Genomic DNA, 25210 nt, shown 5'->3' on the forward strand with positions numbered 1-25210 from the left:
TGACCCATAATCTGCTAAAACACTGCTCTATTATGGGCATCTGTGTAAGTACAAATAGTGCTCAAAGAATTTAGAATGGCTTTAAGGAGAATAAAGCAGCTAACATAAAATACATGTAGTACCTATAAACCCCACCTGTATTTTTTATTTCATCGTTGGGCTTCTTCTTTGGATACCTATATTGTTGGGAACTCTCATGAGTGGAGAAGCTAAAAAGAGATTGGAGTTAGGACAAAGTCAGCAAACAAAAAAAAGGGAGGATGCTATTAGGGGTCTATAACAGCTTTTCAGGCTAGTGTGAATTGTTTCTGATAATTTTAATAATATGGGTAATACAAACCAACTCTATAAAGGCAGACAAATGGCTTACGGCACACTGTCAAGTCTAGACTACTGAAAAAAATGAGATGGGACAGTGTTATGGAACGAGGATGGGGGCAGTCTGTGAGCAAATTCCCTGGGCCTTAATGTTCTCATCTTTAGAGAAAGTATCACCTTATTCAACAACATGAGACTGGTTTCGCTTAAATCCCACGTTTAACAAGCAAGCAGAGAGAGTAACAACAGAATAGTATGTGCTGTGACTAAGTCAAAAAATACCTTTATTCAATAAGCATTTATTAACTACTATAAGCCAGGCACCAGACTAGGAAACAAGGAGATCCTGCCCCTGTCCTCAAGAAGCTTACACTCTAGATTAAGCAGACAGCATCTAATACCAAAGATACACAGGGGGTGTTAAGGGGGGTTCCCCAAAGGGGTTTAGCTAAGTAATCTCTGGGTTAGATTGGGAGAGGCATTTGTAAAAGATGGGCCAGAGCTGTCTTAGGGGAGTTAATGAGATGGATCAGGCAAAAGGAACGACATAGGCGCAAAAAACGAGGTCAAGACATAGCATTTCCTGGGAACTAAAAGCACCCTTTCCTGGGCTGCCAAAGACAAATCAGAAACACTATCATGTGTCAAATTTTGAGATCTGGGACATCAACTCTAGCCAGTGAGTGGCTGTACCGCCACTCCACGTTTTTTTTGTTTTTTTTTTTTTTACTGTTTTCTGTTGCATTCCAGGATCTACAACGCTATCCTAGAAGGGTAAGGCGCACTTCCTGGAAGGCAGTGTGGTTGGCAGGTAAGCCCCTTCTTTCTCCAAGTGGGTAATTACCAGGACGCAGTCAGAATAAAGGTCAAGGAGGTGGAGATGAGACCTGCGACGGGGGTGTGAAGAAGCCCACAAACTCTGCCCAATTCCAGGTAGCGAAGGGAGGTCTTTCCGAGGAAAAAGAACTCCCGGATGCAAAGACAGCAGGAGTGATGGTCCATTTACACTCCCCCAGACCCACACAAGGGGCACAGGGGGAGGACAGGGACGGACACAAAGTGGGGACCGAAAGGGAGTAGGAAGAAGCCCCCACTGCCGAGGAGGAGCAGCTTTAAGATGAAGTTCAGGCTGAACAGCCGGGGGTCCCGGCTTCGGAACCCCACTGTAGAGCAGGGACGGAAGAGGTCACCGCGCCCACTCACCGCTGTTGCTGGTAAAGTAGAACACCATGATCTCGGCGGCGGCGCGGGGACTCCAGCGCGCAACAGCAGCACTCAACTCGCTAGCTCAGGATACCAGAGAGCGGAGGCCGCCTGTTCCCCGGAACTCCTCACGCACTTCCGGCGGACGTCGGGTCGCGTCATAACGCCAGCCGTTGGCGCCATCTTTAATCCTGGCGAATTGGTGAGGGGGTGGGGGAAGGGTGCGGGCGGGCTAATAGCGTTCATTGGTTTGGGGGTTGAAGAAGGAAAGTAGATGGAGCTAGGACAATTCGTAGTTGGAAAACGCAGCGAGGAAATTCTATCCTCTTAAAAGAAAAATACCTTTGGCCGACTTTGCTTTTAGAGTCGACACCAAGTGAGCAGTCTTATCCTGAGGCTTATGTGTTGGTTGTTCACGGCTACCCATCACCCCCTGATGTGCTCCGGGACAGCAGCAACCATTGCCTCCACAGTTTTCCCTGCACCAATCACAGTAGCTGGCACGTAGTAGGAACCTTTAATTTTGAAATGAACCCAAATGCTTCCACTATTCATATTCTAGCTCCACCACTTACAAGGCGTTTGTTAGCCACATTTTGTGCTTCACTCACCTGATCTCAAAATGAAGATGAATACAGCAACTAATTCATAGGTTACTTTTCCAAGGTGAAGTAAGTTAACAGGTGTAAATGGTTAGAATATAGTGAATGGTTAACTAAACTGATTTGTTAATGATATTCCCCACAGGCATATGCTTCTTGGGGTTTGGACTCAGGACTGTTCTGCTATAAACTCTATGATGGGCCATCCATTACCAGTGTTATAGGGCAAATTCCAAACCAATGAATCTTAGAAATCTAACTGCTTTTGTCACGTGGGAATAATATTACTTATGTAAAGCTCCCCAGCAGTTAGGTTTGACCTGATGGTTTCTCTTCACTCCGACAGACTACGTTCTATGAAGAAAAGTGCATTCTTTACCCAAATTTATTTAGAACTAAAAATGTGCCTAAGACTGTACCAGACTCTGGTGACACAAAGAGAGTAACAGTAGCTGACAGCCCATGAGTACTTTAAGAACCACAGAGCTTCCCAAAGCAAGAACCTAGCTATATCCTATAAATAGTAATTGTTTTCGGGCCCTCAGTTTTAGTTTCAGTAAAATGGGAATGATAATACATATCTCACAGGTTTGACGAGAAGTAAATGGAATGAAACTCGTAAAGGGTGTGAGATGCCCGGCACGTCACAGATGTTTAGAGCCAAGACTTAATTTTTTTTTTTTTTAATTTAAGTTGAAAAATTTTAAAATGAGCTAGAAATCTAACATATTACTAATTAAAATCGTTAATGAACAAAGCTTCGAACGTAAAAGACAACTGCCTCGAGAATCTTGGGGAGGCTACTTTTCAAAAACATGCTAAACCAGTAACCCCAGAAGGTGACTCGACCTCAAGAGGATGACTTTTTCCGCCGAAAACTACAATCCCCAGAATGCATCTAAACCAGCTCTAGGGAAGGGAGTCCGGCGCTCCCGCAAGGGATTATGGAACGTGTGGATTCCTTGCCTGAAGAGAGCGGTTCACCTGCCAAGGGCGGGAGAATCTTGGAGACCCCCTCCCGGATAGGCGGGGCAACGGCTAAAGAGCGACCAATCACCGAGCCAGCCCTTGGAGGGTCTGAAAAGCGGCGAATCAAAACGCAGCGGCTTCAGCCTTCACGGGCGCGCGGTAATTTGAATATAGTGGAGGAGAAACGGGCTCCACCGGAGAGAGATTCCCGGCTTCGAACCTCAGGTGAGCTGTGGGGGCCGAGGCGCGGGGCGGTAAGACTGAGGAGAACGGGAAATTCTGTGGAACGTGCGGGTGAATGTCAAGGAAAAAGGGCTTTAGCTGAGAGCTTGGCGCCGCGGCGGCTCGAGACCGAAACCACTCGGGGGTTCTCCGCACTTTGAGGTCACCGGGTTTCCATTTTTCTGACTTAAGGTTTCCTTGTCTTTTTGCCCTGACAGGGTTTGAGGACAGGCGCGCTTTTCTGTCATACCTTTCTTCATTCCTCTCCAGAAGAGTCCTCTCTTAAGCAGGGGCTCGACACTGACTTCCAGAGACCCCGGTTTTCTGCCTGTGTGTTACTCTTTTTTTTTTTTTAATGTAACTAATCCGAAGGAAAGAGGAGAAACTACTGATCAACATAACCAGGCTCTCTCATGCTCGAGGATTAATGTGCAGGATTGTGTTTATTTTCAGCAGCGGGAGGAGCTCCTAGTCTTTTTATAAACAAGGCTTGCTGTAGGCTCCTCAGGAAGATGGGAGAGGATTATGCTAAACCCATTTTCTTGCATGAATTCTGAAGAAAAAGCTAGAAACGGTCTCTGCCTTCATTGAGCATTTGGGCTGTTGAGGAAGAAAGTTAAACCACCAAGAAGATGTGTTAAATGTCGTATTAAGGAAGTGTGGGGTCTGGTGAGGGAAATCACAGGAAGATATCCCGGTAGAGTATTTAAACTTGGTGTTAATTAATCCGGCTAACTAAAGGGGAAACTGTGCCCTGAAATGGAATTTGAAAAAACAAAACAAAACAAAACTTCTTCCTTGGTGGGATCATTTTCCAGCTTGAAACATGTACTAATTCTTTTATTTCTTCTTCTTAATTGCTACTGTAAGACCGTGTTTTCCTTTTTTTTTTTTAACCTTTCAAATATTTATTAAACTGATTTTCTTTTTAAAGTACCTCTCCATCAAAAAAACTTTTTCAGACTCTGAAAGTATAATTTTAATAGCAGTGACTTTTATACATATCGGATAAATTTGGTTGTTATAATTTTCCTGTTGCTTTTAGGAGTCCAATTAAGAAGATGTCAGCTTTTACTCCAAGAAAAAGGAAGCAGCATTCTTCAAACTATGACAAGTGAGTCTCATCCCGTGGTTAGAAACTCCTAAAAAAGTAAAATCCACCTTTTTGTCTTTCTTATATTTCCTTTCTTTTTCTTAAAATCTCCATTATTCCACTTATCTACTTGTGGCTATAGCAACATTTTAAATTCCAATTCGAGGGCGCCTGGGTGGCTCAGTGGGTTAGCTCAGGTCATGATCTCAGGGTCCTGGGATCGAGTCCCCCATCGGCCTCTCTGCTCAGCAGGGAGCCTGCTTCCTCCTCTCCTCTCTGCCTGCCTCTCTGCCTACTTGTGATCTCTGTCAAATAAATAAATTAAAAAATCTTTAAAAAAACAAATAAATAAATTCCAATTCGAATCTGGAAATACTGTAAACTTTCAAAATTAATTATTCAGTGCCTTTGGAGAGAATCAGGAAGAGCTGTTTTCTCTGACTTGGAAATGTATGTTAAATCTTTTATTACCTTCCTCCTTTCTGTTCTCTTATAATAATTAACATAGTGGTTTTCATTCAGTACTTTTCTGTGAACAATCTTAGAAAGTCTGTTTACTCACTGCTTACTACATGTCATAATAGGAGATAAATTACTCTGCATAGAACAGGCTTGAGAGGGTCAGTTTATTACATAGAATTAATAATTTTAGGGAACTTGTAGTCAGTTAAGCCTGGTGAGCTCTGAATATATGGCCAAAACTTACAAATAGGTTTTAAAGCAAGGGCGTGCCACGATATAAAAGCTTTTTTATTAACAGTGTTTGTTATTGTAAGCATTATTGGGAGTTTACTTTTGAAAAATATTTGAATGTTTTGGTAAAGACACAATTTGATAATCCTGTTTAATAAATAATGTGTATGGATGGATGTTTGGTAGAGAAGATGTATTATTTTTAGTATGACAGACAAGTATGGTTGTTTATTACTTAGCAATAGATTGCCATAAAATTGAAGCACGATGATACTTAAAGATGGACTTTGTTTCTTTTCATAGCTTATTATCAGACATTCCATCAAAGAAATTAATTCTGGACTTTGCTGAGAATATACTTCCATCACCTGACCAAAATTATATTTGCCAAAGAAGTGATAACAGTGAAGAAAAGGCACATTGCTCTCAACAAGGCCATTTCCTTTCAAGTCCACTCGAAACAACTAAAAAAACCAAATTTCCACCTGCAAATCAAGGTTCGCCATTTAAATCTGCTGTGTCTACTGTATCCTTTTATAACAAAGACAAGTGGTACCTCAACCCATTAGAAAGAAAGCTGATAAAAGAGAGTAGATCCATTTGTCTAAAAACTAATAATGAAGACAAATCTTTTCCCGTTGTGACAGAAAAAATGGAGGGAAAACCAGTCTGCTCCAAGAGATTGAATAAAAAACCACAGAAGAGTTTAACTTCTAAGTGTCAACCAAAATATAAATGCATCAAGCCTCTATCAAAGAATTCTAAAAATTCTAAGCAAAATCGAGTGGCCTATAAGCCAATTACAGAGAAAGAGAATAGTTATTATTCAGCTCAAAATAATCTGAATGCTCCTCGGGTTCTAAGCCAAAAAGTCAAACCACAAGTTACACTTCAGGGTGGAGCGGCATTTTTTGTTAGTAGAAAAAAGCCCTGTCTTAGAAAATTGTCTCTGGAAAACAAGCCATTATTGGGACTCACACAAAAGAATATATCAGAAGTGATTGAAGATTCTGATGTAGAGACTGTCAGTAAAAGAAAAAATTTTGAGACAAGGCAAGTGCCAAAGTGCTTGTTACTAGAAAAAGAACCGAACGTCGAGCTACTTCATGCAAGAAGTAAAAATGAAAAATTAATAAAGGTAAAGAAAACCAAATATGTAACTTTAAAAATAACTAAAACTTCAGTATACATAATATATATGTTTACATAATACGGTTGAAAAAAAATTTTATTTTCTTTATTGTCCAAAGGACTGTTTTATGAAGCCAAATAGTATGTTTAATCACCACAAAAGAATATAGGGGCAGGGTGGAATGATGGGACTTTTGCTCTCTTTTTTGGCTTAAGGAAACCTAAACATTTTCTTGCATTAGGTATGCATTTCATTAAATCCCCTTATTACTGAGGTCCAGAGAAGCTTAGCAATTTTTACTTGGTAGTATTTTTAGAAAGTCGAAATAACAAAACCAGGGTAGTAGTTTTTCAGTCTATGAGCATATTGCTTTTGTTTGTTTCAGCTCATTATTTAAAGTGCTAGATTCTAAAACATTTAGAGAAGACAAAGTACAACTTTTTTTTAATACCTTGTTTTTGCTGGCTAAGCCATGACATTATGATTTTACTAATTCTTCCTATTTTTTCTGTCAAAAAACACCCCTATATCTTGACTGGAGTTTTGGGTTTTGGTGATGTAAGTGTTTAAGTTAATCAAAACTGATCAGATTGTATACTTTATATCTGTGGACTTTACATAAATGTACCTAAGTTTTTAAACATGCACAATTCAGGGTAAAATTCTCAATTTAGCAAAACCAAGTGGTGGTGTGGGGGTAGTTTCTACATTTCCACCCATCCATCTTATTGTTAGTATTCTCCCTATCTGTTTAGTAATAGAGAACATTTACACAGAGACCTGATGAATTCTTGGCAACTGTCTTTTTTGCCTTATTTTCTTTTCTGAACTTCCTTTTGAGGGGCTGGGTATTGGGTTCTGTCTAGTTTTCAGTAATCTTTGAGAAGCTGGGTTTTTGTGCATCTTAAATTTGTGAAACTGAGCTCTGCTCAAGATTCTTAATAATTTGTTAAGTACCTGCTAATAGTATTCATCTCATCTAGCCAAGGATGAATCCTCTTTTCATTTGTGGGTACATCACCTTTCCCCAACTCATTATGGTGCCCTGAGAAATGGTGAACTGATGTGTTGTCCCATTTCTACTGAGATGTAATGGTCTTGAATAAGAGTTCTACTTTGATCAAAAGGGGTTATTTCCTTTCCCCTCAAGCTACATATTCTGAGTCTTACCAAATTAGTAGTGTTAGTGAAATACTTGAGAGTGTTTTCTACTTTGCTTTTCTCCACTTCCCTGCTACTGCCCAAACAGGTAGGATTTGGAAGTCTCTCCAGCTACTCCAGAGTGGTTTTTTTTGTTTTGTTTTTTGTTTTTTCCCCTTGGCTGCCTCTTTTTTTAAAGTTCATGACAGAAGGTGGTTCCTTCCAGTTTGGTGGATGCTGGGGAAATTTTTGCCAATTTTTTTTTTTTTATACTTCACTATCATAGAAGGGATGTTTTATAATCTTCAATCTACCATCTTTACCAGGAAATGTAATATGTTTTTGACAGGGTGACAATTACAGTATTAAATATGTGCCCTCTGTCTTTTATTTATTTATTTATTTATTTAAAAGATTTTATTTATTTATTTGACAGAGAAAAATCACAAGTAGGCAGAGAGGCAGGCAGAGAGAGAGAGAGAAGGAAGCAGGCTCCCCGCTGAGCAGAGAGCCCGATGCGTGACTCGATCCCAGGACCCTGAGATCATGACCTGAACCGAAGGCAGCGGCTTAACCACTGAGCCACCCAGGCGCCCCAGCCCTCTGTCTTTTAAAAGATTATGTACATTTAGTAAACAGAGAGGAAATTTCCTTAAAGTAGTCTGAAAATTGAGGATTTAAAATCAATTTAAAAGTGTAATTTATAATAAACTTGATATTTTGCTTTAGGAATAAATCTATTGGGATTCATTCATGAGATAGAAAATAATTTAAGAATTATAACTTTCCTTTAATTTTCCCTATTCATTATTTTCAGGATTCATTAGGTGAAGTAGTTTCTTTAAGAGAATGTAAACCTAATGAAAATAAGTGTTTTCCTTCAGAGGATTCTCTCAGTGAAAACAAGGCAGGTAAGTAAGAGAAAACTTCTCAAAATGAATTTATTTACTTGTACTGATAATTCATGTGTCAATATGGAATTATATACTGTAATATATTGTGAGGTTTTTTATTTAGTATGTGAGCTTCTGTTTTGTATCTTTGTGTTTATCTCAGTAACACTGTTATCAATGGTAAGCATTGCAATGCATTTTGAAGACAAGGAGAACTTGGGCTGGAATTTAAGACAAAATACTGATGCATAATTGGTCTATGCGATTTGGCCAAGTTACTTAGGCTCCTTAGAACTTGGTCTTCTCATCACACCTACCCTACCTATCTTTTACCCAAAATAATAGGAAGGAGTAAAACCAATTTATGTTATATATATGTGATCAAAACCCTGTTGTAAATAAGCATAATTTACGAAACCATAGAAAGAACACTGAAATGGGCATCAGGAACCTTAGGATTTTGTCTAGGTCTGCCACTGTTTAACTGTGTGATCTAGGGAGGAGATGGCTAAAGTAAGGGGTTGGTCTTCATTTTTAAATTTCTCTTAGTTCTGAAATCCCATTATTAACTCGTGGTGTCATTGTTCAAATAACCAGTATTTACTAAACTATGAATATACAGACAGGTTAATTAACATTTTATTTACCAACCAGATTCTTGGTAACTTGACCTTGTTGGCTATATCTGTAATTTTGGAAATAAATTAAATTCAAGGGGTATATATGTTGACTATGAGAAAACTGCAGTTTATAGGAAGAAAACAAAGATAAAACTAAAAGCATAATCTGGAACTATAGAACGTAACAGGACTTAATGATATACACAGAAGGATTGTTCATAATGATAATTCTGAAATACACGGTTAATAACTAGTATTTACTAGGTGATGAATATGGTTTAGGCAGTGCTAAGTGTTTAGTATGGGTTGTGCTATTATTGATATAATAGAACATGTAACAGAACAATAATGGCTTTCTCTTTGCAGTAGTTATAATGTTTTCTTTTAAAATAAATTTATTTCAGTACACTAAGTCCATTTAAAGAAAAATATTTAATGAATAAAAAATAATACAGATGGCATAAGGATATGGTAAGATTCATAAAGGTAGTATACAAATGGTAAAAGTTTAATTTGTACTTCATAATTAGTTTATCATTTCTCACAATAACCCTAGGAAATGGGTTTGTATGCCCATTTTATAGAAGAGGAAAGAGACTTAGGTTAAGTAACTTAGCCACAGCAGATCAGACCTGTTTTGGCCTTGTTTCTAGAGAATGAGCTCTATTTTTCAATGTGAAGTTTAAAGTTTGCTTTTTTCTACATAGCCCACTGCAACATATTTTTCTCTAGTCAACTACTATTTTAACTTCGATCTTTAAAACTTTTTTTTTTAAGATTTTATTTATTTATTTGATAGAGAAAGCAGGGAGATCAGCAAAGGGAGAAGCAAGCCCCACACTGAGCAGGGAACCCAATGTGGGGCTCGATCCCAGGACCCTGAGATCATGACCCAAATCTAAGGCAGATGATCAAGGGACTGAACCACTCAGGCCCCCCCATCTTGACTTAATTTTTATGGAAAGTGCTGTCAGGTTTTTTTGCATATGACTGCACCCATTTGTTGACTGTCCTTTCTCAGCTTAATTACTTTTGCTTCTTTGTCAAAAGTCGGTTGGCTGTATGTGTGTAGGTCTGTTTGGTGCTCTCTATTTTGTTCCATTGATCTATTTGTCCTTTTGCCAATACCATATGGTTTTGATTACTTGTTAAGTCTTGAAATCAAGCAATTTGAATACTTTGGTCATATTAACGTTTAAAATTTTATGATTTAAAGCTTTGAGTTTATGTTATAAATTATTGTCCTTTTTTCCCCCTCCCAGTTTCTCCTGAGTCCATTGTTTATCCCATCTTCAGTGTGTCTCCTGTCAGTACAAAAAGGTAGGGATTGCTCTTCTTTAATGTTTAAGTTGTTTTTAATTTTGGGTCCTCTGGGTATCTTTCTTGCATTCTTTAATTTGGAGAATATTTTTTTTCCTCCCCACTAAGGGAATATTGAAAATAAGATGAAATCAGGTCCTCTCATAGAAACTTCGTAAGAACCTAAGAGTTGAGAGAAGGGAAAAATCTTTATGGGTTTGAGCAATAATAATTGTTAGCTTTTTTTTAAATAAAGATTTTGTTTATTTGAGCGAGAGAGAGCATGAGTAAGGGAGAGGCACAGAGGAAGAGGGCGAAGCAGACTCCCCACTGAGGAGGGAGCCTGATGTTGGTCTCAATCCCAGGACCCAGAGATCATGACCTGAGCCAAAGGCAGACAGATGCTTAACCAACTGAGCCTTCTAGGCACTCCATTTTGCTAACGTTTTTATACAGTACCTGACCCATAGTAAATAGTTTATATTCTTTATCTCACTTGATTCTTACAGTAACCTAGAAGGTAGGTAGTATTAATAATTTTTTAATAATTTCATTTTCAGCTGAGGAAACAATTGCACAACTCTTAGGTATAACAACTTTTAATAGCCATGATTTGAATCCATATCTGAATTAAAGCCCATTCAGCTATATTGTCTTTCCTGGGTGATAATATATTAATAATAGTTCATGTTTAACAAGCATTTATAGCTTCACGATGTAGGTACCATTATTACATTATTACCTGTTTTATAGACTGGGAAACTGGCCAGAGGAGTGAGTAACTCACAGCAGTTCAGTGCGCTTATAAATGCCAGCTGAAGCTACCACTATCCTAGTCAAAGCTAAGACTGGGTTGAGGGAGCATTGGCAGGTGTGAGCAGGATAGGTGGAAAAGCTCTGGAAAAGAAGTTTCTTATAGTCTTAACATCTTCCTAAGTAGTTTTGCTCCTTCTCTCCGTACTTGATTATAAATAGCAAGGTATTGAGCAAGGAGCTTGTAACTAGGTTTTACTTTCAGGACACCTTAACTTCTGTCACCTCAGAGACTGGGTTGGGTAGACAACTTTCACTCTTCAAAGGCCATTTTGCGGGTTTTTGTACGTTTCCATTTTTTCATCTATGTCTTCTTTCATGAGTATTTATTGCGAATTGAAACCTGCCACAATTGACTGACAAAACTATATACACTAATCTAGCCTAAGGAGCTACTAGGATACTATTGCTTGAATTGCTCAAAATTTCTCTTTATGTAGGATCCAAAAGGTCAAATCTCATCAATCCCTTACAGTTTAACCTATGATTTTTAATTTAGGTAGGTTACAGATTCTCCAGGCACCTTGTCTCACATTTTTTTTTTGTTCATTCACTCATTTGGCCAACATTTAGAGTACTACGCGGTACTGAACTGTACTGAGTTTTGGAGCTGTGAAGATAAATAACACATAGTCCTATCATTGAAGTTACGGTTGGAGGAAGACCGGTATTTAAATGAGTACATATAATAAAGTGTTAAAATTACTAGGATAGAATAAAGGGGGTGCCTGGCTGGCTCAGTCACTTGGGCATTTGCCTTCGGCTCAGGTCATGATCTCAGGGTCCTGGGATTGAGCCCTGCATTGGACTCCTTGCTCAGTGGGGTGTCTGCTTCTCCCTCTGCGCCTTACCCCTTGCTTGTGCTCTCTCTCTTTCTCTTTCATAAATAAATAAAATTATAAGAAAAAAATAATAGATTGTGGTCATACATGCAGGGGTGGGAAGAGCTGAGTTCCTTAGCAAAGTTTGCATAAACAGGTGGGGTTAAATCAACCTAGAGAATGTGTTTTATTTTGCAGGTGTGTACCATTAGAGGTATGTCAGGTCAGTTTAAAAGCATCATATCTAGCATTTTTTAAAAGGAATAATGCATCTCTCACACTTATTTTCAGTAAGTCGTTTAGTGGAAATTCTTTGTTTTTAGTTTTATATATGTGTATTGGTCAAAATGTAAAATACATTTCTTACCAAAATATTGCCAAATCAGTCTGAAAAATATTATTCTAGTCAAATGATAACAGGGTTGGTTGGCTTAGCCTTAAAGCACTGGACAGGATTTTTTCTAGTGTTTGTTTATTTAACTTGTTAGTTTTCTCTGAATCTCTTGCTTTGGGCCCTTGGTTTTTTACTTGCTAATTTTCTTTTACCTCTACCCTCCACAGATTTTTATTCCTTTCATTCTTGGAAACCAAGGTCCTTTCATTATAAGACAAGAGTTACAAACTCGGCCTACAGAGACTGGTGAAGAGTGCATACCTCATCTAAAAGAGCATGCACGCTATTAGTTACATTCTTTGAAGAAATAGTGGTCTGGTGATATTATAGTGTCTCTTGCAATATTGAAAATACACATTTTTAAGTGAAGTCTGTAGATTTTGAAATATTGGTAGCTAATCCAAAGTTTTAAACATTGTGTAAGCCAAACAAAACATACCTGCTAGCTGGATTTGGCCTAGTTTACAACCTCTATAAGCCAATCCCAACATTCTTTCCTAATGAGAACAGGTTGCCTCAACACCATCTATCCAGCCAAAATATTTTTTTCCTAAGTATTTGAGAACAGTGGAGTAGTGCATTTGGTATGAGGACAAGTGAATATATTAGCCTCATTCAGCTGCTCAAGTAAAGAGTTGTTAGATCATGAAATGCTGGTGACTGACTTCCTGTGGAACTGTGAGGTTCAATAATAAATCTGCTTATTTTGTATGGTGTTAGGAATTTCTTTATGCCTACATTGGTAGTATTATGTCTACATGTCCTAAAATTTGGTAAAGAAAAAAAAAAAATTTTTTTTTTTCACTTTTTAAGAAGGAAGTCAACTTACAGCTATGTATGTACATGTGATACTTTCGATGAGAGTCCCTTGGATTTTGAGTTAGAAGATAAGGATTTGTGTCTTACTGCCATTCTTTACTACTTTGCCTGGATGAAACTACTGATCCTCTCTGCGTGGGTTTCAGGTTTCTCTTTGTTCTGAGCCATATTCATTAAGTTACTGTCAATAAAGAGCAATAAAAATTGCAAGGTTCTCTGCAAGTATTATATACATATGTGTTTTCATTGTAAGTCCTTAGACATTTTTAATTTATTAAATAATTAAATGCTATTAAATATTAAATAATAATTAATTTTCATTTCAAAGATCTTTAGTTGAAGAACAGTCTTCTGTGGAATCCATCATATCTGCTAACTCCTTGAAACAGATCAGTATGCAGAAAAGTACTAATACCAGAGATACAAATAAAGGAACAAAAGAGCAGCTCATCATTGTGAGTAAATTTAAAACAAAGCTTCTCCTGTTTTGTGGCTCTCACATACAGAACATGAAGTCAGACATGTTGGCTTAGCGTAGTTAACATGGTTTAGAGACATTTTGAGTTTTGTAAATGCCAGCTTTGTTGTAGTGATAGCCTTTAAAGTTAGTAGAGTAGATTTTCAGACTCATAATGTTAGGCAATGCTAGTAATTTAGTAGAATACTGATGAATAAGTTGTCTCCAGATAAGGAAAATTATTAGTGATCCACAAAAGATGTAATGAGCATAGCCACACTGTATTAGACCTGGGCTTGGCAAATGATGGCTATGAACCAAATCTGAACTATGGCCTGTAAACTAAGAACAGCTTTGACGTTTTTAAAGGGTTGGCAAAAAGAAAAAGAGAAGAATATGAGACAAAAGGAGCCTAAAATATTTTCTGTCTTTCCCCTTGCAGCAAAAGTTTTCCAGCCCCAGTATTCATTCAGAACTTGGTGTTTTTAGTAGCATTAAGTATTGCCTTATGAGATAAAATGGAAATTAATAAGCCATAAAATTGAATATTCCTGACTATCCTATAGTCATGAATTTAACTGTGCTTTTTCTGATCTTTTATTATGTATTACATTTGGGGTTTTTTTTTATTAACTCTTAGGGGAAAGAATTTTAATATTTTGAGTCACTTAAGGAAAAAGTACTATATAACGAATATACAAGTCCTGAGATTTTTGCCCTACCCCTTTGAAACAAGGCCTTTTCAGATCTTTCATTTAAGAGCTTAATAAAGAGGCTCTATTGTTCATCTTAACTATTGTCTTTATGATTTAATTTGATTCCTTCTAGAACTATGGGTCCAGGCAAGGAATCTTGATTTTTTTATATTATCAAAGAAATAGTTTCATTTCTTTCATCAATTTATTGCATTTTTAAGTTTCTTCTCATTCCATTATTTTTAGGAGATGGGGGAAGAGCATATAATAACCAGACTTTCATTTAGTATTTCACTCATGCCGGCATAAAAGAAAAATAGGGAGAAATTTGAGTGAGTGGTTACATAAACTAAACATAGAGCTATTTGTGATATGTTTAAGATGGGCTTTCTCTTTTCTTTTCCCACATATAGGACGCAGGTCAGAAACACTTTGGAGCCACCATGTGTAAGTCTTGTGGCATGATCTATACTCCTTCCAGCCCTGAAGATGAACTGCAGCATGTTCAGCATCACTACAGATTTCTGGAGGGCATCAAATACACTGTAAGTCAGAAATAGTCTTTCAGTTTGGTCTAAAAGTAAAACTGCCTTAGAAGTTATATTTCTTTTAAAAATAAATAAATAAATACGTATATGTGTGTGTGTGTGCGTATACATATATATTTTTTCTTTTGCTTAGATGTTGAAAAGGCATATATGATCCATAAATAATATCATCTGTAGTTTCATTGTCTTAATATTTGAGGCTGACGATACTCAAAAGCTGAATTTTAATAAAAGTGCCAGTTCAAACTTTCTATCCTAATATAAGGGAAGTATTTTTCTAGGTTGAGTGAACACCCTATTCCTAAGTCTAGCCTTTTGAGCAGAGCTGAACCATGAGGATACAAAACTGAAAGACTTGAAACCCTCACTTCCCTGGACCTCCTCACTTTACTTTCTTCTTTGTAGATAGGATTAGAAAAACAGCTTTTCTGTGACTTCTTCAGACTCTTTTCTTTTCTCATAGGAGAGGTTCCATCTTTTTATTAAGCACCTTTCTAGTCCAGTACATCCACTTGTTGGCTTTGTGATGGTTCCTGCTACTCAAATGCATTTCCTTTTTTCTTCTATTTTTAGTGTGGTTTATTAAAACTGCTTATTCTAGCCCTCCCCCACCTTCCTACTGCTATTAAGTCATCATTTTTTCTCTATATTGCTATGAAGGGCTCTTTAATTGACTTCGTCTTATTTTGTAGTAAATTATGTACATGTCTCCCACTAGGGTGTCAACCTCCTGAGGACTGGCATTTTATTTTAGGCATCTTTTATTTCCCTTTTCACATTCCTTTACATGGATCATGTCTTTTTTCATAGCATTCATTGTTCATCTTTTTGTTCTCTCCAGACTGTTTGATGGTTTTTTTCCCCCTTCTTCAATTAAACTGTGACTTTTTTTCTTTTTGTTAGGGCTGGAAAAAAGAACGTGTAGTAGCACAGTTTTGGGATGGGAAAATTGTGTTGGTCCTGCCACGTGATCCAAGTTATGCTATTAGAAAGGTATGGAACATTAGTTTTTTAATCCTTATTCTCCTCCTACTCCCTATTTCTCCTCTCACCAAGAAATCAACCTAAGTATAAAATACCATTCCTAAGGGCTAATCCACTTCGGTGCACACGCATCTTTTAAAATATAAATAAATAAATATTAAAAATTAATTAAAATTAACATAATAAAAGGTGCACTTTCATTCTGGTTTATATAAAACTAAATTAAAAATTATAAGACAAAATGTCAGTAAAAGATTAAAGAAAACAGTTGTCTGTTTTATCTTTTACCTTTATTTTCACTTATGAAAGATAAATTAAGCTTTTTAATATTGAGAAATTGCCCCCGTAGTCTTTTTCTGTATTGGTATTGTTGTTTCTTGGGCAGGATGTTGCGCCCCCAGTAAACAATGAAAAAAGCTGAAACAATCTCTTCTGGCACTTACCACTCATTGCTCCCCCAGGAGTCTGAATTTCTTTCCGCTGAGAGTAATATATAAAATCAGTTTTTCAGACCCTGTTTCCAGAGTGACAGATACATGCAATAGTGAAGTAATTTGGGGAGTGTGTAAATTTAGGAAATAGAGGTAAAGGAGGCTAAAATGAGAGTAATCATAAATTAATCACTTCTCATGTCTGACATCGTTAGGTAGAAGATGTCCAAGAACTGGTCGATAATGAATTGGGTTTCCACCAAGTTGTTCCCAGATGTCCAAACAAAACCAAGACGTTTCTCTTCATATCTGATGAAAAGAGAGTAGTTGGGTGTTTAATTGCAGAGCCCATCAAACAGGTATGGTATATGTCTTTTAAATTATTGTCATAACATGTGAGCAAAATAAAGCAGTTGGGTGAAATCTCAATAAGCATTTTAAGCATGCTACCATTAATGACTTTTTTCCCTACTAAAGTATCCTTGACCATGTGGATAATTGAAGTCATTTATTTCTATTAGATTTGGCATTTTGTCATATGTAAGCAGAGTAAGTCAGTCTTAGGTTCATGTAGTCCTCTCCATACCTGGGCTGTAAAATACAGGGATTTTAAATAAGCAAATCTATAGAGCCCAGATATTGAACATGTGGCTTAATGCAGGTTAATATATCTGGCAAAAAATTATTGTCCCTTAATTAGCATCTATTTTAAGTGCTAATTAGCAATGTTCTGGAAGAAGAGTTGGCAAACTTTTATCCCATGGACCAAGTGAAGCCCACCACCTGTTTTATAAATAAAATTTTAGGGGCACCTGGGTGGCTCAGAGGGTTAAAGCCTCTGCCTTGAGCTCAGGTCATGATCCCAGGGTCCTGGGATTGAGCCCCACATCGGGCTCTCTGCTCAGCAGGGAGCCTGCTCCCTCCTCTCTCTCTGCCTGCCTCTCTGCCTACTTGTGATCTGTCAAATAAATAAATAAAATCTTTTAAAAAAAAATTTATTGGAACATAGCTATGCTTTTTAATTTCCTATTATCTAAGGTTGCTTTTGTAACAGAGACCACGTGGCTCAAAGCGCCTAAAATACTTACAACTTGGCCTTTCACAAGAAAAGTTTGCCAACATTTGTTCTAGACTAGAGAGAGATAGTTTTTGTCTTGCCTGTATGTGCACCCAGTAGGGAAGGGCAAAGGGAAAAAAAGAGGGAGTCCCAAGCAGACTCCATGCCAGACCCAGTGCCAGGGCAGGACTCGATCTCACAACCCTGAGATCACAACCCAAGCCAAAGCCATGAGTTTAACACTCAATGAACTGCACCACCAGGCACCTTGGCAATTCGTTAGAAAATTAATCATACATTTTGCATATGACCCAACAATCCTATCCCTGGGCATTTATCCCAGAGAAATGAAAACTTACTCTACACAAAAGCCCATACCTGATTTTTTTTTTTTTAACAATTTTGTTTATTTGACAGAGATCACAAGTAGACAGAGAGGCAGGCAGAAGCGATGGGGTTGGGGGGAAGCAGGCTCCCTGCTGAGCAGAGAGCCTGATGCGTGGCTCCATCCCAGGACCCTGAGATCATGACCTGAGCTAAAGGCAGAGGCTTAACCCACTGAGCCACCCAGATACCCCCCATAACTGAATGTTGATAGCAGCTTTATTTGTAGTAGTCCAAGCCTGAAAACAATGAAAGTATTCTTCAGTAGGGAATGATTACACAACTGGTACATCCATACAGTGGAATATGACTTAGCAATAAAAAAGAACAAACTATTGATATATGCAACAACTTGGATAGATGTCAAGGGCATTGTGCTAGTGAAAAAAAAACATGATCTCAGAAGGTCACCTGATGTATGATTCCACTTAAATGACATCCTCAAAATAACAGAATTATAGAGATAACAGATTGAAGTAGCCAGGCTTTAGAGCTGCTGAAGGGAAAAAGGTGGGTGACACTGTACAGAGGCAGCAAGAGAAAGATCTTTGAAATGATACAGTAGCTCTGTGTACGGGTTTGCTGTGGTGCTGCTTAAATGAATATACAGGTATGATGAATTGTTCCCTGACATGGAACTATATGCATACATTATACCTATGTTAATTCCTTGGTTTTCGTATTGTATTTTTTTTTTTTTAAGATTTTTATTTATTTATTTGACAGAGATCACAAGTAGGCAGAGAGGCTGGCAGAGAGAGAAGGAGAAGCAGGCTCCCTACTGAGCAGAGAGCCTGATGTGGGGCTCAGTCCCAGGACCCTGGGATCATGACCTGAGTTGAAGGCAGAGGCTTTAAGACACTGAGCCACCCAGGTGCCCCTTGGTATTGTATTACAGTTAGGAAAGATATAACCACTGGAGGAAACCCGGTGAAGGATACATTATTTCAAAATAGAAAGTTTAAAAAAAATCCTTAAATACCAACCAAATTTCATAGTTAATTTGCAAAAATCTTCTTTAGTATAGTCAGTTTTTTGGGATATCATAAATATGGTTGAGGCTGGAGAGAATGGGAGAAGTTTACGTACTGGATTAAAAGTAAGAGTCTGATTTTTCTAATTTTTTAATCAGAAGGAAGTTTCATAATGGTATATAATACTCTAGAATGTAGGAATATCTCAACACTAGTTTTTGTTTTTAAGCATTGTGTGACTAAATGGATAAGAATTCAAAAAGTATCAGAATTTTAACATTTTTGGTGAAGGTATAAAAATACAGGATTAATTTTAAATATTTAAGTTTTAAGGAATGGCTTTTAAAAAGAAATATGAGGGTGCCTGGGTGGCTCAGTGGGTTAAGCCACTGCCTTCGGCTCAGGTCATGATCTCAGGGTCCTGGGATCGAGTCCCGCATCGGGCTCTCTGCTCAGCAGGGAGCCTGCTTCCTCCTCTCTCTCTCTCTGCCTGCCTCTCTGCCTACTTGTGCTCTCTCTCTGTCAAGTAAATAAATAAAATCTTTAAAAAAAAAATAAATAAATAAAAAATAAAAAGAAATATGAACACAGCTGTTTTTGTTAGCTCTAGATGTGTCTGTATATCATTGCAGGCCTTCCGTGTTCTTTCTGAACCAACTGGTCCAGGATCCCCAAGCTCTAAAGAATGTCACCGGGCTTGGCAATGTTCAGATGTACCAGAGCCTGCAGTCTGTGGAATAAGTAGAATCTGGGTCTTCAGACTGAAACGAAGAAAGCGCATTGCACGACGATTGGTAGATACTCTTAGGTAAGAAATAAAATAAAATGGATCTAGACCCAGATTAGCTTTCCCATAAACTTTCCCAGCTCATGAGTCAAAGGGAATGATGTTATTAAAACACTTTTGTTTAAATATTACCAAAGTCAGGCTAAGGCAAGTGTTGGCACTGGGGGGGAAACGCGGTTTAGGGCACAACATTCCAAGTTGAAACATGATAACCCAGAGCTACTCAAACTACCTGTGGTGAAAAACTAGTTTAATTATTTACCAACCCTTTAATAAAAACAATAAAATGAGATGAATTGCTAGAAAATGAAATAGAAAATAAGAAATATAAGCCCAAATTTTTATTAGATTCAACAGAGGTAAACAAAAGTAATAAGGTAAATAACATTGCAATAAATACACTTTATACAAACAAAATTCAAGTTTAAAAAATAACTATATATATTGTACTTGTTCATTGACTAGTGGGTGACCAGGTATAATTAATGAAGACTTACTGTAATTCACGGGTGCAACTAAATGTAAAAGTGAATTAGCAAGGCAGCCCATAAAATGGGAGAAAATATTTGCAAATCATTCATTAAAAAAGGGTCTCGTATATCCAGTATATATGAAAGAATACTTACTACACAACAATAAAAAGACAGGGAGCCCAACTTCAAGATGGGCAAAAGATTTCAGTATACAGTTCTCCAAAGAAAAAATACATATGGCTTCTATCAGGGATTTGCAAACCCAAACCACAATGAGATACCACTTCACACTCACTAGCGTGATTATAAGGTTTTTTTTTTAAGAGGGAAAATAACAAATATGGGTCAAGATATATAGGAAATTGAAATCCTTGCATGTTGCTGGTAGGAATGTAGGATGGTACAGCTACTGTGGGATAGTCAGGTAGTTTCTCAAAAAACTAAACTCTTAACCATATGACCCAGCAATTCTACTCCTAAGGTATATACTCAAAAGAAATGAACGCATGTGTCCATATAAAAACTAATACATAAAGCTTCATAACAGCATTTTTTGTAAGAGCCAAAAAGTGTAAATAGCCAAATTCATGATTAACTGATATATATATAATGTGGAATTTCCATGCAATAATACAATGGAATATTATTTGGCCACAAAAAGGAATGAAGTGTTAACCTGTACTACAACATGGATGAACCTTGGAAATGGTATGCTAATTGGGAAAGCCAGTCACAAAAAAAACCCATATTATATGATTCTATTTACAAAAAATATCTAGAACAGGCAAATCCATAGATAGAAAATAGACTAGGAGTTTCAGACTAGGAGTTTCCAGGGACTAAGGACAAGGTGAGCAGAGAGTGATTATAAATAGGTACAGGGTTGCTTTTTGGGGTGATGTAAAAAAAATGTTCTGGAATGGATATTGGTGGTAGTTTCACTGTTGTGTGAATATCCAAAAAAACCACTGAATTGTACACTTTTAAAGGGTGAGTTTTATGATATATGAATTATATCTCAATAAAAAACAGTGATTTGCTATTTTAAACTCCCATGTGCACATTTTCAATAACATTTAATTATTTGAAGTTTCTTCCATGACAGATGAACTTAACTTCTTGCTTCATAATGTACCTACCTGATGTAGGTTGGCTGGATGAGTTTCACAAAACTTCCCCTCGACCCGAAATCAAGGTTACAATCCAATGACCACACTTTGATCAGACCAGAAACCAGGCTTCAAGTAGCACTCGTCTAGCATTTTGAGTCCTGTTTACTTTTTAAAACCAAAACCGCTGCGGGATCCAGTGTTGGGCCATCATCCTAGTCCCCTACACATGCCTTATAAAGGGGAGCAGTGAGAAAAGTTAGTGTCTGTAAGATTTTTGACAGTTAATTATGAAATACCTCTACTTTCTGTGTATTAAGAGATGCATGCCTTTGGCATAGGGAATACCAATATCAAACCATCTTCACCAGCCCATAGTACAGTGCTTCTCAAATGGGAATGTGCGTATGAGTCACCTGGGGATCTTGTTAAAATGCAGGTGTGAGGGGCACCTGGGTGGCTCAGTGGGTTAAGCCGCTGCCTTCGGCTCAAGTCACAATCTCAGGGTCCTGGGATCGAGTCCTGCATCGGGCTCTCTGCTCAGCAGGGAGCCTGCTTCCCCCTCTCTTTGCCTGCCTCTCTGTCTACTGTGACCTCTCTCTGTCAAATAAATAAATGAAATCTTAAAAAAAAAAAAATGCAGGTGTGATTCAGAGATTCGAGTGGGGCCTGAGAATCTGCATTCCTATGGGGCTCTCAGGGTCTGATGAACGTTTCTGGTCTATAGATCATACTTTGGGTACCCAAGCAATAGGTTATCCATAAGCAATAATGAATAAAAATTATGTTGCCTTCAATGAAAAAATAAAAGCACATTCATTTGAGAACATCTCTTTCTTTACATGTTCATGAGTTAAAGCTACAGGCAGCATAATTGGCAGCTATCCTGTATAAGAGGAGCTTTGGGCTCAACTCTCTCATCTATACAGGCAATACATCTTTAAATCCTCGCAAGAGTTGAATATTGTTCCTAGTTGTTTTACCTAAGAAGCAACTGAGACTCACCTGGGATTATTAATACACGTCTACACTGATAGGCCAATAGAAGGACAGAGTTAGGGCTCAAACCCACAGATCTAATGTTCTTTCCACAGCTGATACCACTTATAAAGATAGAAAGACCTGTTGAATCAAACCAATATTTTGCCTTGGATTCTAGTAAATTTAGCAATAAACTTTGTATGAAATTGCTTAGTATACCATATGCTTGTATCTTCTAATTGAACCCAATCTTTGGTTTTATATTTTTTTTAACTAATTTCAAGCCTGTAGGAGTAGCAAGGATAGTAAAAAGAAACCCTTATTTACCTTTGCCCAGATTCATCAAGTTTCAACATTTACTTTCTTCCTGAATTATTTAGAAGTGAGTTATGTACATTATGCCTCTTCAGTTCCTCTTACTTCAGTGTGTATTTCTTAAGACCAAAGATAAAAGGTAGTCTCTTTCGTAAGCATACTTCAGTCATCAAACACAGGGTATTGAATGGGAATGTAATGCTTTCATGAATGTATAGTTCATATTTCTGTTTTGGCATTTGTCTCAAATGTCCTTCATAGCACTTTTTTTCCCTGCCAGGATCACATTGCACATAGTTGTCCCAGCTCTTTCGTCTTCATCTTCCTCCACTTGGACCAGTTTCTTAGTCTTTGTCTTCTATGGCATTGAAGAATTTGAAGAGTACTGGCGGGTTATTTTTGGAATATCCCTCAATTTTGTTGAATTCTTTTAACCATTTGATTTTATAACTGTTAATCCTAGCTGAGCTGGGTCAGGAGAGTTGTGGTCAAATACAGGTTACCTTTTGCCTCCTTAAAGCTCTGAGCATGTGAGTGTAGTTGAGGAGAATAGTTGTTAAAATTATTGATGGTAGCTTTTTGGTTTTAATGAACTGTTGCTTTTAGTCAGCAATATTATTGTCTTTTCATTGCTCATCATCATGGATCCCCCGGCATCAGCTAGCTGGTTTTTATGGTTCCTTTTGCCTCTCAGCAGAATTTTATCTGGACCTCAGTTTGCTCATCTATGAAATGGTATCATTAAACTTCCATCTCTAAAATCTAAGGCATTAAATCACTTTATCGTTTAATAATTTTAACTTTAATCAAGGGTATTTAAGGGGATTGAAATTTTATAATTGGATTGCTTTAAAATTAATTATAATGATTAACCAGAATTTTAAGTTTGTTCCATTGTTAAATTGTCTTTCCATCTTTAGGAATTGCTTCATGTTTGGCTGTTTCCTCAAGATTGACGATATAGCGTTTTCTGACCCAACACCAGATGGCAAGTTATTTGCAACCAAATACTGCAACACCCCTAATTTCCTTGTATACAATTTTAATAGTTGAAGTCAATGTCTATTATCAAACAGTTACTGTGTGGATGAGTTCAGACAGCCCCATGTCATATAATGTGAACTATTTGACAAATATCAAAATAAATCTGTTAAGACACACATACACACATAAACCTGTATCAGTTTTGTTCCTTATGAATTGAAAAGTGAGGGATAAATTTGTTTAAAATTATCTGGGGATTCAAAAAAGAAAAAGAAAACTTTTTGGATAATATACTGACAAGCGCTGGAATCCTTAATTATGAAACTTTGTAGCTATAGCTGGAAAATGGCGTGCCTCCTACTAAAAGCATTGGCAAAGCTAGTTTCCGCAGATACATAACCATTTTATAAAGCATACTTTTGCACCAGGATTATCTCATGCTTAATCAGAAGCAAATAGCAAAATTTAAAATGTGCAAATAATTTCAATGCCTGGTCTTTAAATTTAATTCCTGAATTCTGTACAGAAAGTTCTCACTTTATAGGTATCGGCTGGAGGAACTCAGTTGAAACAGATATAGAAAGTATTTTGAATTTTTAATTTGTGAGAGGGCTTTTCCATCTTTATGGTAAAGAAAGTGTAAGATTTCCATATCCTTTTATGTAGAACAGAATTCTATAGCTTAAGGTTTTAATCCTTTCAAAAATCCTATTAAGCAAAATGTACCTGTCACTAGATCTGATTACAGTTAAACGTAGTAATTGTACTGTTGTCATTTCATGACTTTCGGGAGTGTGAAAATGCTCATTGTGCTGCTTACCTTCAGTGTGCTCATTGTTGGGGATTGATGGCATTAACAGAATGGACCCCCAGTTTTATTAGACGATTCATATGGTTATATTTTTAATATGTTTGCATGTTTAAAATACATCTGACTTGTTCTGAGTCTGGCAAATATGCTGACAAAGTCAATAGTAATATATAACTGAGGTCAGTAAATCAATGTATCTAGGCGGAAGGGGCAGAAAATGTGATGACATTATGTAAACACATCAGTACGCACACATTTTTCGAGAATAATTCTTGGATGCTTTGAAGAGCAAAGAATATTGTTTTGATTCTAAAATTCATATAACTGCTTATCTGGTGGTAGGACTCTAGAGAAATAGTTTTCCAGATTATAACTCTAGAATCAGTTCATCTTCATTCTTCTATTTGCCTGTAATTTAACATGTTCCCCAGACTTAAAAGCCTGGATTCCAAAAAGAATGTGGAAGTGTTAAAATGTCTGTTATATGCAAACATTTTAATGCTGTTTTCTGCACTGCTGTTTTTGTTTTAAATATTTTATTTAAGAATTTTTATTAACATTATATTGCTTGCTTTTAATGCTTTGTGATAAATCAATTAAAATTCCTTTCAGTGTTCTCTGTCTGTTCTCTTTTTTTTTTTTTAAAGATTTTATTTATTTATTTGACAATAGGAGAGATCACAAGCAGGCAGAGAGGCAGGCAGAGGGGGAAGCAGGCTCCTCGCCAAGTGGAGAGCCCATGTGGAGCTTGATCCCAGGATCCTGAGATCATGACCTAAGCCAAAGTCAGAGGCTAAACCCACTGAGCCACCCAGGCGCCCCTCTGTCTGTTCTCTTATACAACCAAATGTATTGATTTTCTTTCTAAATTATTTTTGTGATTATAGAAACAGTATATGCTCATTGATTGTAAAAACTGATCATTGGGAACATATCCACACAAAAACCTGCCCAATGGAGATTTAGAGCAGCTATATTCATAATTCCTAAAACTTGGAAGTCATCAAGGTGACCTTCAGTAGATGAAAGTACATCCAGACAATGGGGTATTACTCAATGCTAAAAAGAAATGAAATATTAAGCCCCCAAAAGGCACAGAGAAACCTTACTCTGAATTAATGAAAGAAGCCAATGTGAAAAGGTTACATACTGTATGATTCCAACTGTATGATTTTCTGGAAAAGATAAA

General features: G+C 37.2%; 2 protein-coding genes across 4 annotated transcripts in view; one reads left to right on the forward strand and one right to left on the reverse strand.

The window, feature by feature from the left end:
• CCDC25 (coiled-coil domain containing 25) overlaps positions 1–1661 on the reverse strand; it is a 41310-nt gene extending 39649 nt beyond the window's left edge. Inside the window, exon 1 of the mRNA XM_082726846.1 lies at positions 1522–1661. Coding sequence (XP_082582972.1) covers positions 1522–1549 — 28 coding nt within the window. The 5' untranslated portion in view covers positions 1550–1661. The remainder of the gene's footprint in view (positions 1–1521) is intronic.
• On the forward strand, positions 1647–24637 carry ESCO2 (establishment of sister chromatid cohesion N-acetyltransferase 2). Of its 3 annotated transcripts, none has more exons than XM_082726840.1 (11): positions 1647–3317; positions 4360–4428; positions 5404–6238; positions 8190–8283; positions 10148–10205; positions 13360–13486; positions 14597–14728; positions 15635–15724; positions 16362–16505; positions 19194–19369; positions 23147–24637. In XM_082726840.1, exons 2-11 carry the CDS (start codon positions 4376–4378, stop codon positions 23277–23279), a joined length of 1842 nt encoding a protein of 613 aa, XP_082582966.1. In that variant the 5' UTR covers positions 1647–3317; positions 4360–4375; the 3' UTR covers positions 23280–24637. The 3 variants fall into 3 exon arrangements, with proteins under 3 accessions (XP_082582966.1, XP_082582968.1, XP_082582967.1); XM_082726842.1 differs by having other exon boundaries at positions 3309–3476; XM_082726841.1 differs by lacking the exon at positions 1647–3317 and adding an exon at positions 3656–4011.
• Positions 24638–25210: the final 573 nt, after the last annotated feature.

Source organism: Mustela nivalis (genome assembly GCF_964662115.1).
Source record: "Mustela nivalis genome assembly, chromosome: 4".
NCBI lineage: Eukaryota > Metazoa > Chordata > Mammalia > Carnivora > Mustelidae > Mustela > Mustela nivalis.

Coding starts and splice junctions, on each gene's coding strand:
- ESCO2 (XM_082726840.1), top strand. CDS start 4,376: ATGTCAGCTTTTACTCCAAGAAAAAGGAAGCAGCATTCTTCAAACTAT. Junction 16,506..19,193: donor TTGCAGAGCCCATCAAACAG/GTATGGTATATG, acceptor ATATCATTGCAG/GCCTTCCGTGTTCTTTCTGA. Junction 19,370..23,146: donor CGATTGGTAGATACTCTTAG/GTAAGAAATAAA, acceptor TTCCATCTTTAG/GAATTGCTTCATGTTTGGCT.